Raw genomic sequence first — 12,254 nt, 5'->3', positions numbered from 1 at the left:
CTCGGAGATTTTGTCTTTGCCTTTTATAAAGGTTTCATTGATATATTTTGGAGGACTAGTACGTAATGAATAAAAATTGTGATCTCGAAGGTAAGTGAAATAAAGAGAGGAGGTGAGGGTCGAACGTTTATGATATAATTTGACGAAGCGATATGACTTGGGCGTAATTAGGGATTAGATTTTTTAAAGCTGAAGATTACATTTTCTTTTTTTTTTAATTTGAGAGATTGATATTATTTTATGAATAAGATAAGATTCAGAAATTTGATAAATTATATATATATATATATATATTTCTTAAAAATAACTGGTGGGTCATTCCAACCAGCCGATGCTGTTACTTTTTCACCAATTGAATCCTTTTAAATAAATATTTTTATTCATATTAATGTGATTGTATCTCTATTCATGATAAAAGTAATTATTGGTATAAATAATAACTTTTGTTAACGTGCAGATAATCAATTAGTACCTACAGAACAATAATTTTACCTCTGACATGCACATGATTCCAATAATTATATATCTTAATATGGTGAATTAAATTTCAAATTTGTCAATATAGGAAAACCAATTAAATAGGTAGTACAGCCTCAAACTTCAACCGTCCTACTCTCGTAAAATGATTCTACGCAGACCGAACGATCCAACCATCAAAATCAGAACTACAATCGATTCCGCAGAACGCGATAACTCGTCTAACCTTATGACGTCACAGGCCAGCCAATTGTACAGGACACTCGACCTAAAATACCAACTATATAGTTACTGGTATATTTTCATTTGGCTTCAAAGGAGTACTCCGATTGTGATGCTGCGGCGGTGGTCGGCGCAACAATGCAGCCTTGATTGATCTGTGACGGTCGACGGTTTGTGTTTATTATCTGTGCAGCGATTGCTATGTTCTGTGGCATGGTTAGAGCTGTAGGTGAAATAGCGGATTTATGTAAAGGTCCTTGATGAAATTTATAGTGTTGTATGATGCAATACCTGCGTTGGTATTAATTTGTATATTGTTGCAGTGTAATGCTTAGTTATTAATAAAATTTGTACATATAAAAGCACAAGATAGTGGATTCAAAGTTCAATACAAATTGGATTTGGGAGAGTCACTGGCAAGTTACTGATAAGTCACTGATATTAGTAACAGAATTCGCACAACACTACAGAAACAGTAGTTGTTTTAAGTATATTTGTGATTGATTTCTGGAATCATGTCGTTATTTTAACAAGCTCATTACGTAATACTTTACATATAAGTTAGATAGCTTTAAATCCGATCACACGTTTATGTAATAAGGGTAGGTATCGTTTAAACCCTTCGGGGCTCATTACGTGATATGATCCGATATGGTGACATCGTTTGCTCTGACCAAATGATGTGTAAAAGAAGTATCTACTTCGATACATTGAATTCATGATTTGTTCTATAAAATTCACTATTCAAACTTCTTTTTATAAGTTGTCGTGAAGAAAAAATATTCAGTTTCATTTCAAAAAACATTATTATATTCTGAAGACGAAACTGTATTCTATTTTTTTAGATCTCGTTTTAAGAAGATCTCTCTATTGTTTCTCTGATAAGCGTGCTTTAAGAAAAATTAGGTTAGCCTCCGTATTTTTTCCAGAAATATATTTTTCTCATGTCTGGATTGAATTTTGACGTTTATATATCTTTAATATTGTAGGTACAACTTATGTGTTTATAAATTTTGTACCCATTATGATGGAGTAAACGCAATCAGCTTCTAGTCCTTTTTATCCTGTTTATTTAAGTCTAATCAAATATGCGATTTAAAAAGTGCCCCCAAGTAAACATTTAAATTGGTGTCTCAGCTCAATTACTATTCCCAGAGGCTTAATTAAATCCTAACGACAGTTGTATCTCGTTGTAACCGCGTTCAATGGGTTTTTAAGTAATTAAACTAACTATCCTGCAGGTCTGAGCCACGATAGTGCTAGCTTCGATTCATTTCATAGGCCATTTACTTGGGCGCTGCTAAACCGAATTTATACGTTGTTGGAAGCTCCCTTGCCTATATCGTGGATGTACATTTGTTAGGTATTAGTGTGTTTTAGATATGAAGCTCGTTTAGATGGAAAAAGATTATCTTATCCGTGATATGAAGCATGAAATCGTATTTTTTTAAAGATTTAATTTACTTCGATTTAATTCGATTTAATTTACCATCTGTATTTTGCTGACGGGTCTGCGGACGCGGTTCTACCGAATACCCGCGGCCCCGTCAATAAAGCGGCACGGCGGAACACAGTGGAGTTTAGTCGGTAGGACCCTGCACTCAGCAGGGTGAGTCCGACATAACCCAGGGCTCTTCCCCCGAGTGCCCTGGGTATGCCTAAATGCATTCTCCACTATAAAAAAAAAAAACCATCTGTATTTTAAGTTGTATGTTCTAAATTTATGTTATTTTAAGTATTGTTAATTTTCTTGTATTTTTGATTACTCAATATTGCATCTCGTGTTTTATTTAGAAAATTAAAGCGCACGTTTGCCAAGTCGAAGCCTATATTGCGACTTGCGAGTAGCAAATTTTTTATAGAATCCCCATTTAAAAAAATACCCTCAACAGGTGATACTGTATTTCGCAATAAGTTATTTTAACACGTTTACCCAATTTGCGCGGACCAATAGAATGTTCCACCACCGTAGGTAATGGATTTAACGCGACGAGTGAATGGTCCAATCAGAGCGGGTTTCCTCAACGCAATTATCTGACTCGCTTGCCACTGGACCACAGTATAGAGAATACGAACAGTAAGGCAACTAAGCCGTATCGATAAAATGAATTACTTACGCACCATTGAAGCAATTAGGCCGTTACTTTGTTAATCTTGTCATTACGTGGTTGACGGTCGGATACATTTCGTGCGCTCTATAATGAGTGCACTCGCTACTGTCAATACCGCGACGACTATTTAGAAGGCTCGTCGACGCGCATGTTGTTTCTAGGTAGTTTTATGTACTGTTATATTCTGTTTACTGTGGCTGTAATGACGTGAAATGTTATACGAGTCAACTGTTAGAGGATCTGCCTTCGAGATGCAGTGGTTGAGCTTTGATTACCAGCTAGTTTGTGTTGTTTATGTCTAAGTTTATATTATGAAAGGGAAGGTTTTGTTTGCTTTGTTTTTGTTGAAAGTTATAATCCAAGGATCTACCGGTTCGAATGGAAAAATAAAATGTTTGATTATTTGTCGAGCTGCGAGTTGCGACGACTGGTGAAGAATGAAAAGATGAAGTGTTTCTAAAACGGGAAATAATATTTTTATTTAGATGCAATGAGCGATATTAAAATAAAATAATTAACTTTAATTTTTTGAAATTTTAAAAATATTGCATTCGATACACAATTAAGAGTATATAATTATTTGTTATGTGTGTTGAGGAAAACTACATTATACATCAAACTTAAATTACATATAATTCCATGCACACAAAAGTATCGAATTAACACCATCAAACAAAACAAAGTAAAGTTCACACTTCCGTGTGTATCCTATCAAAACATTAGAGTATCTCGTTGTAGGGATAGAGATGGAGGTCCCAATCGAATCATGGTCCGAGCTGCGGCTGCGAGACCCCGGCGCTATTATCTCTGATGTAAAAGGAAAATTTGATCGATTCCACTTAATGCTCTCGCCGGGCTCGCTTTTAGGGTCCCGCAACTGTGATGCGATAAAACGTTTGTGCCTAGGTATGTCTTTTTTACTTAGCATTTCTTTTGTCTTGTGTCGTTACAAAAATATTATGAGTGATACCTATTTTTTTTTGTAACAATCTTCAAAACCAAAACCGTTTCGAAAATTCAAAACATATCACATAAATGATAACGAACGAAAACCTAACCTTAATTATAGATTTCTACGATAAGTTACAATGATAAATAACTATTTAATGAATGATGAAAACTAACATCTGATTTTAGATAAACGAATGAAACGCGAGATGAAATTAAGAATAAAAAAGCGAACGTTTCAAGTTTTAACAAGAAAATGGCAAATGCAAAGCGATGCTATCAGCTAACCAATGCCTTGACCAGCCGACCTCGTTCGCGAGAAGCCTCCTCCGTCACGGCAGATAGATATCGTGTCAGTGGGATTCCCTTTGCGGCCCATAAAAAGGGTTAAATTTGACCTGTTTCGTTATATCTCAGGGCAACGCTTCGCTCGCGTAAGATTGTACGATTTGCTCTGGTGATTTAGTGTGTAGAATGTAGCACTGAATTATAAGTGGGAAAAAACATTTTTTATTATTAGGTACCTAATTCTTTTTCATGGTTGTTTATTAGATATCATAACTACGTCACCGTGTGGTTACTTTTTTTTTTAATTTACAAAAAAACCACTGCTTTGACCGTATTTAATTCGATAAAAACTTCGTTGCATGATTTACCTTTCAATGTAACAGAATATTCCATCATAAAATGTAGATACAAAGTGCCAAGTTTTCCACAAAGTATATTCAGTATAATGTTCTATGAAACGAAACACACCTTTGTCGGCAGCGTACCTACATGCTCTCTAATGCACATATCGTATGCACAAAAGCGTTAAAACTGGTGTCAAAAGGTACTATAGTGGTAACTACTTATTGACTGTGTATAGTTTTCAATAATACTTAAACAAATTTCAAAACTGACCATTTTATTGTCGTGTTGATAGGTCGTTCATAATTTAATAGTTGTATGTAGGCAAATCATTTTTTTCTGTTGTACCTTAAAATATTTACAATTTTAAATAACTAATATCGCTTACTAAATTAAGTAAAAAGGTAAAGAATAACTGTAATTTAAATTCCGCTTTGTTTGTCAAATAAAATCCATTATGTAAAATCAGATCGTATTTCATCTATTCATTCTGTACACGTAAAATCTGTTTAATGCCCGGCGAATGCTCATTTAGCGCAAAATTAAAACAGCCAAAGCGTAGAATTAGCCTAGTTAGCTACGACATAATCCTGTTGCTACACTCGGCGTAGCCTGTAGTAGAGTCTACGGCCGCGATGCCGGGTTGACGCTACGAGTGCTACGGACCCGCTACGGCGTCGCGAGTTCCGTTCGATTGTGAATTTTTGTGATATATTTCGTCAAAATGTGACTTGTGAAAAGTGAACCTGTTTGAAAAATAAAAAAGGAAAATTAAAATATAAATGTAGAACATTTCGAATTTAAAATGCTAATTATACGTATGATTATTATGTTTCGAGTGTCGGAAACTCGTTTGAATTACTCGTTCGTCCGCCGTTTTTGCCGGAGCCGCTTTGAAAGTTAAAACTTTTCATTAAACATTACCGCTGTTTTACTGGAGAGCTAATTGTAACCTGTTTTGCGAGAACGGTACTGTATTTAATAGTATTAGCGGCTTTATTTCGTGTTTTATTGTAATTCTCGTTGTAGTGATATTGTGGAATTTACGTGTGATATACTTGTTCGGTGTATTTGATAAATAAGTGATTTCTTTATAACTGTTAGAATTTTCTAAAAGTTCTAATGCCCAGTGCCCACGTTATCATTTATTATCTTTAACCATTGTTAAACATTTGGTGACAATTAGAAAACTTCCACTAGTCTTATCACTTATGGAAATTTACAGTATTGGAGTGGATAAATGAAATCTAATCAATCTCAATATAGTGTATATTTTTTCTAAGTTCATTTTTGTAATAACGAAGCTAATATATTAGCTAAATGCATATTATTTCTCTTGTCTATACATAACAAAGCCATTCATTCATTTTCGAATATAATTAGCTCCAAACATGCAAATTAGCAATTGCATTTGTCAAAACCAGTGACCAATCATAGTGCATTAGTGTTCAGTTTAAAATGGTGGAAGGCATGACGGCCGGTGTATTCTTCGCCGCAAACAAAAACGGCAATGGATACCGGCTCTCGGAGCGAGGGGTGCACACTCTGCAGCTGTTCTTACGGGAGCACGGCACGGATTGTATCAAGCAGCTTATGCAGGTAAATTAGTTGTTCATGTCTAGTTGGAGTTATTAGACAAAATATATAGTATCTACGAAAAAGTACGTGATGAGCTATGTGATCAATGCCAGAACGATCATTAGCTCGCGTTTATTTGTTTCATCTGTATGTTTGTATGTAATCTCTCTTTTAGACTCGATTTTGACCCACTTTTGACAGTCAGATTTAATTAAAACACTGTACATTGATGAAGTAACAGTAACCATACAATAATGTCACCTTCTTATTTTAAGAATATTCCACAAATGCTAAGTGACGATGTACATATTTTGATAAACAACAAAAAATATCACAACTCTTACATACCTATTAAGCATTGACCTACTTTCATTTTTCTCTGTAATTCTTATTTAACTAACCTATTCAAAAGCTTGAATATATTTCATTCAAACAGTATACCTGTTAAATAATTTCATCAACTAACCCAGTTTACCATTATTCCTTCCATACATTGTACTACATTAACGTTTCGCGTTTGTCCTGCATTACCGAGTCATGTTTATTATAGCTACGTCAAAGGCGAGCTTGTTTGTGCCGAAGTTTGCTGAGCCTCGGAGATGCATCGCTGCAGCTGTGCTCCTTGCTCTTGCGCGACTTTGATCTATCACGTAGAAAGTTGATTATGGATGGCTTCAGGCTGCTGAACTGTTGGAAATTTGTATAAAGATTGCGATGTTAATGTGTCGAACATTGTTGTGAGGAAAGTGTAGTAAAATGATGCTAAAGATAATGATCGCCATAATTTATGACTTATTTTTCCGATTATTTAAATTCGCTAACGGATATATCCTCAATTAAATAAAGCACGTTTTCTATATGAATTTGTCTATCTATATCCTTCGAGTGCTATCTTACGTTGTTTGCATTAATTATTACAAGCTACAAATAATTGTAGACGATGAGTTCACTCTTACCACTAATTGAAAAGAAATACATAGTTTCCGATAATGTAATAATGCAGTCTTCTTTCGTTACAAAGGTAGTATTCATGCTACAAGAAGATTCTTTTGAAACACAATAGAATTATATTTTGAAATATCGACACTTATCGATTATAACTTATTTATTAAATTGGATGCACTTATAGATATGACCTTACTAGCTCGTAACAGCATCTGTAGCGGTTCTCAAGAAAAATATCATGCTTGGAATATTTATCCCTCAGGAATCGCGCATTTTCCCGGATTAAAAGTAACCGAGTAAGCAAAGGAACGCTCATTGCTATACGAAACCGGGACAAACCAGCAACTGTTTTCACTTTATTATTTCTCCGCTGAGACTCTATTTTTTACATGTTGCTATTATTAAGCACGTATACAGGGTGTAATCGTTAAGTGTGCACAGGCGATTTTTCCGTAAGTATTACAGATAACAAAAAACTTTAAACTGATATAACTGACTGATATAACTATATAGCCGGGTATCCACTTAGGTTCGCCGTGGTTTGCGAACGCGCCCGCTCCGCAAACCAAACATAATGGATACGTCGTGATCGCGGAGCGCGACTGGAGCACGATCGGAGCACGGCGGAGCGCTCCGGAAGCGGTTTTTTGAGCGAACTCAAAGGGGAGCGCAGTTTGTTCGTGGACGCGAGCGTGTGTTTGTTAAGTTCGCGAACATGGAGTGGTCCGATGAAATGATGAATATATGCATTATTTCATTATTTCTTCTTCCCTTATTCATATAATCTTGCCAAAATCGAGGAGGTTGTTTGTATTCCATCTCAATATAATGATCAAAATATAAGCTGCACTTCCTACTAATTCTGGAGGCGGCATGTTTGCACCGACCGTCTGTCGTGTGTCTATAACTGGAGACCGGAGCGCGGAATTTAGCGCTCCGACAGGAGCACTGATGTTGCAGCCTAAGTGTGTACACTGTACACGTTCACGTTCGCGGAGCACACAGTGTTCGCAATCCACGGCGAACCTAAGTGGATACCCGGCTTATCCGGAAAATGCGTGGAAATTTCCGGAAAAAATCCGGAAAATGCGTGAAAATGTCCGGAAAATGCGTGAAAATGTCCGGAAAATGCCTGGAAATCCCCGGAAAATGCCTGAGAAATGTCCGGAAAATGTCTGGGAAATGCGTGGAAAATCCCCGGAAAATGCCAGGGAAATGCTCGGAAAATCCCCGGAAAATGCGTGAAAATGTCCGGGAAAAGCGTGGAAAATGCCACTTCAATTTGCGAAGTAATTAAAGCAGAAAACCAAAAAAGAAAAAGAAAGCTAAAATCTTTCATATGAAATGTATATGGGATATTCATATTTCATACTTAATGTATGGGAGGGTTTAAAGATAATTTTTTTGATATTTCTCGATTTATTTTTAAAAATTTATAACGGCCATTTTACTCATTAGGTTAAGTACTTTCGATATCAGTTTAAAGTTTTTTGTTATCTGTAATACTTACGGAAAAATCGCCTGTGCACACTTAACGATTACACCCTGTATAATTAAAAATAGTTCTATGAATAGAGTAAACTCGATACTTCGCCAAATATTCAAATTATATACAGTTTTTATAGATCGTAACTAAATTCCAAATATTTCATTTATTACGCATGCTTATGATAACAGCATATAATATCGTTTACCGCAACGTGACACCTCCGTCATTCGTCTCCAGTTCCACAAGAATGAGTGAAATGCGCCCAGCAACATGTCTCATTACACGCTAAAACTTTGAATGCGCAAAATGAAATTAGTATTACAAATGGCTGAATAACACTAGAACACGTTTCGTGAGAATTTTGTGGGGGAATAATTCCGTACACAGTTGGAGCGTCGTTAAAACTTTGTTAGCGTCGTCTTAACAATAGGTACCTAAACCAACTATAAGTGACTGTTCTTGGTGTAACTTTGCTCTTTTTGTTGCAGGTAAATCGTGGTGCTAGGTGTAAGTGATTTGTGGAGAAGACGAGCCTGTCTTCAAGGAATTTGTATTAGTGGGTCATGTAGGTATAGAAGGTTGCAGGGAGACAAGGATAATCAGCAACACAGCAAATCAACATTGTGATATTATTATTTTTTTGCTTGATGCGGTAGCTGCACATATTTTTAAATTTCTGGAACAATTTCAATCATTATTTTCATAAGCATAATAAGGAATCTGTATTTACTGGAATTGAATGTGAGCATCTTTTAAATAACAAGCAGTTAAAAACTATGTCATAACTAAGTTATACCCTCTGAAGATAGAGAAAATACTCAGGTATTCGAGTTTATCTTAGTCAGTATGTTTTTAAAGGGTTATAAAATTTGAATTTGGTTATAAATTCTTTAATCTCCACTCGCTTCGGCTAACCGCACTCCAATATTCAAACTCGGTAAAGTGCGGAGTTATTATAAAATGTCTGGGAGATGTCCTTCGGTTGCGTCTTAGACATAGACTCTACTCACTGTGCAAGAGGATAATAAAAGAAATTAAATTGACAAGTGTTAAGGAAACGTCCAGATATGTTTACGTAATTATTATTGTTTATTACAGAAAGTAATACTGACATGTTGATAAAATATGAGATCATAATACATATTATTAATTTTTATCTAATCTCCATGCTTTAAGGTTGTCGTTATGCATGAAATGTATGTCATGTACCTAATTGTAATTTTTTTGTACACATAAATAAAATTGATCATGCATAAGTAGCAACAACTGAAATTTAAGATGTAGGGGTGTTCTTTAAAGCATTCATAGTTATGAAATAAATTTATTCACATGTAGGTAAAATATATAGTTATACATTGCTGTTATGTGCAAAATATGATCAGCACAATTCACCATTCGACATCAAAATACATATAAATACAATGTGTGAATTCTTTACTTCAATCAAGATAACGCCGTAGTTATCTCCATACACAGTGAGTATTGTACCGCCTTTTACTGACCTCCAAATCTCCTCGGCTGTAATCACTGGACCGAATTAAATAATTCCGCATGGGTCATTTCCGTGAAATTGCTGAATGGTTGATTCATAAAAACCTTTCTGCAAACGTTCGAGGGCAATTGCCTCAGGTTCCCGGTTTTTGTTGCTATTACATTATTTCTAGAACACTTAGGGACGGTTTCGAATGATTAGGCTGTTTTCTAATGTGCAAGTATTTGGTCTATACCTAGTGCTTCGTGATTAGTTTAATAGAATTATAATTACTTAGATAGGATGAAAATTTATATAGATATAGGAGTAAAAGAAAAGTGTATTCGAAATACATTACGGGATGATCTGTGTCAAACATCACTATTTGATCAATATGAAATACACAAATAACCATTTCAACACTACCTGAAATAATATCTGGATAATCATGGTAAAAGAAAAATGTTTGGGTAGTGGGAGCCTACAGGCTAATTTGATTTCATAACGATAACTTCAAATAATATTATGGTATAAATTATCAAGCAAGTTCCACGGAATGATGGATCGGGCAATCGAGACGAGTTGAAACTAATCGGTGCTCGCTATGATCGGGTTACGTTAATGGACGTAAAATGTTTAGGGTTCTGCACACGGAGCGTTTGGAACGCTGCTCGAATCGCCAACGTTTTTCGCCTTGTTTGGAAAACAAACGCTCCATGTTACGGTAGCTTATTGCTGCTTGCCTCGTAGGACCGGATTGAATAAAGAAGTATAACCAACTATTCGATTTATAGAATACACATTGTATAGATATGATATGAATGCAAAGCTGGACACAACATACATAGATGATACTCTGTCCTCGTTTTTTGTAACGGATTTAAAAATGTTTAGCGTTTGAAATATAGTTTTATTCCTTGAATAAATCTTCATTTGAAGTCTTCATTTAAATTTTAAAATGTACACACATCATGTTTTCTTAATACTAGACTAGTGAATAGTCTATTCATTCTTATAGTTCTAACAAATGTCCACAGGATTTTGTGACAAAGTTATTTCTCTCGTGCGACATATCAAGAAAGGTGAGGAATATTTGAAAGTTCTCGTACAATCGTTTGCAACGGACAGCGTTGTGAAATGTTGTATTGAGCGGGAGCTCGCGATATTACACATTTCTACTTGCAGCTTCGATTTTATTGCATTGCTATACCGTGTACCTGCTGCTGATGGTAGACAACTGAAAAATAAGGTAGACGGAGAGAAAATGTAAGGACAAAACGTATTGTCAAAAGATTTTATGAATGTCTTTTGTAGGGAAAAGACGTATAAAACGTTTGTTTTAAAATGCTTAATTTTTTTATACCTAAACCTTATTTGACTGATATTTACTGCAAAAGACCCATGCATTTTAAGAGGACCGTCAGCAATCGTAAAATATGTGATCATGATAAATATCATATCTGTTCCATAATTGGATCTATTCACAATACTTTTAGAATCTGCAACCATCTGCACCCAGTACCTTATTAAATTCACAATAAAGCAAGCAATTTTACTGCCGTTAAAAATTCAAAATGTAACGATATCTACCTATCGTTATGAAGAAGGTTTCGTGTCCCGACTTTAAACTAAATTGCCTTACTTTCCAAATTTGCATTGGAAGGAAATGTTTCGGCAATTTTAATCGACTCCAAAGGTGAAAGTACCCACTTGAGAACGTACTTTTTAATTTATTTCATCTTTTTTTAAAGCTTAGTTTTTGTATTAGGTATATATAACCTTTTCCATTTTGTAATAGTAACCTGTAAATGAGGTGACGATTGTTTTAACTGCCAAATCACACGTGAAAAATAACAAATTATTTAAAAAAGGTACTCGACCTTCTGATCGAAACATGTCGATAATTTGGAAGTTGCTCATGAAATATAAAAATAAGCCTAATTAGACCATCCAAGTCTACCACGCTTAGCAACTCGCTCTATATCAAGTACAGAATTCAAATGCTCCGATATCCAACGACAGAAATATAAAATAAATGAACTTGCCTTTGTCAAAGTTAGACAAAGAGCCACAATTAGGCTATTTACATGCGATACGCTCGACCTGCCTTGAGCTTTGAGCCAATACGAAACCTATTATTGGATCCAGTATTATAAGTTTATCTTTAACTCTATCAGCTTTGCGTGATGGAGTGTCGTTAACTTTATAAAATGTCGTTAATTCTGACATCTTATTTATTGTATCACTAGCTTTCCCCGGGAGATACTGACACAAAATTTCGAGTCATTTGTAACAGGATGGCGGTTCTACAGGGGTCTTAGTACGCAATGACAAAAAGAAAAATGATGGTGTGAACGCTGGTACCGGTGGGTTAGTCGCGTGG

The 12,254-nt window shown here is 35.3% G+C and overlaps 1 protein-coding gene across 9 annotated transcripts in view; it reads left to right on the top strand.

The window, feature by feature from the left end:
* Liprin-alpha (PTPRF interacting protein alpha) overlaps window positions 1-12,254 on the top strand; it is a 116,575-nt gene that overhangs the window by 30,629 nt on the left and 73,692 nt on the right. The window contains exon 1 of one of the 9 annotated variants that reach the window (XM_089703409.1): window positions 5,643-5,987. The exons of the other annotated variants lie outside the window; for them this stretch is intronic. Within the exon in view, the coding sequence (XP_089559535.1) occupies window positions 5,847-5,987 (141 nt within the window). The 5' untranslated portion in view covers window positions 5,643-5,846. Of the gene's footprint in view, window positions 1-5,642; window positions 5,988-12,254 lie in introns of those variants that run through there. 9 annotated transcript variants of the gene reach the window in all.

Source organism: Colias philodice, chromosome 14 (assembly GCF_061535455.1).
Source record: "Colias philodice isolate Cphi_HAF_F1 chromosome 14, ilColPhil1 Martin Lab GWU primary, whole genome shotgun sequence".
Taxonomy (NCBI): Eukaryota; Metazoa; Arthropoda; class Insecta; order Lepidoptera; family Pieridae; genus Colias; species Colias philodice.
Note: the sequence above shows the minus strand (reverse complement) of the source record. Positions and strands in the feature narration are given on the sequence as shown.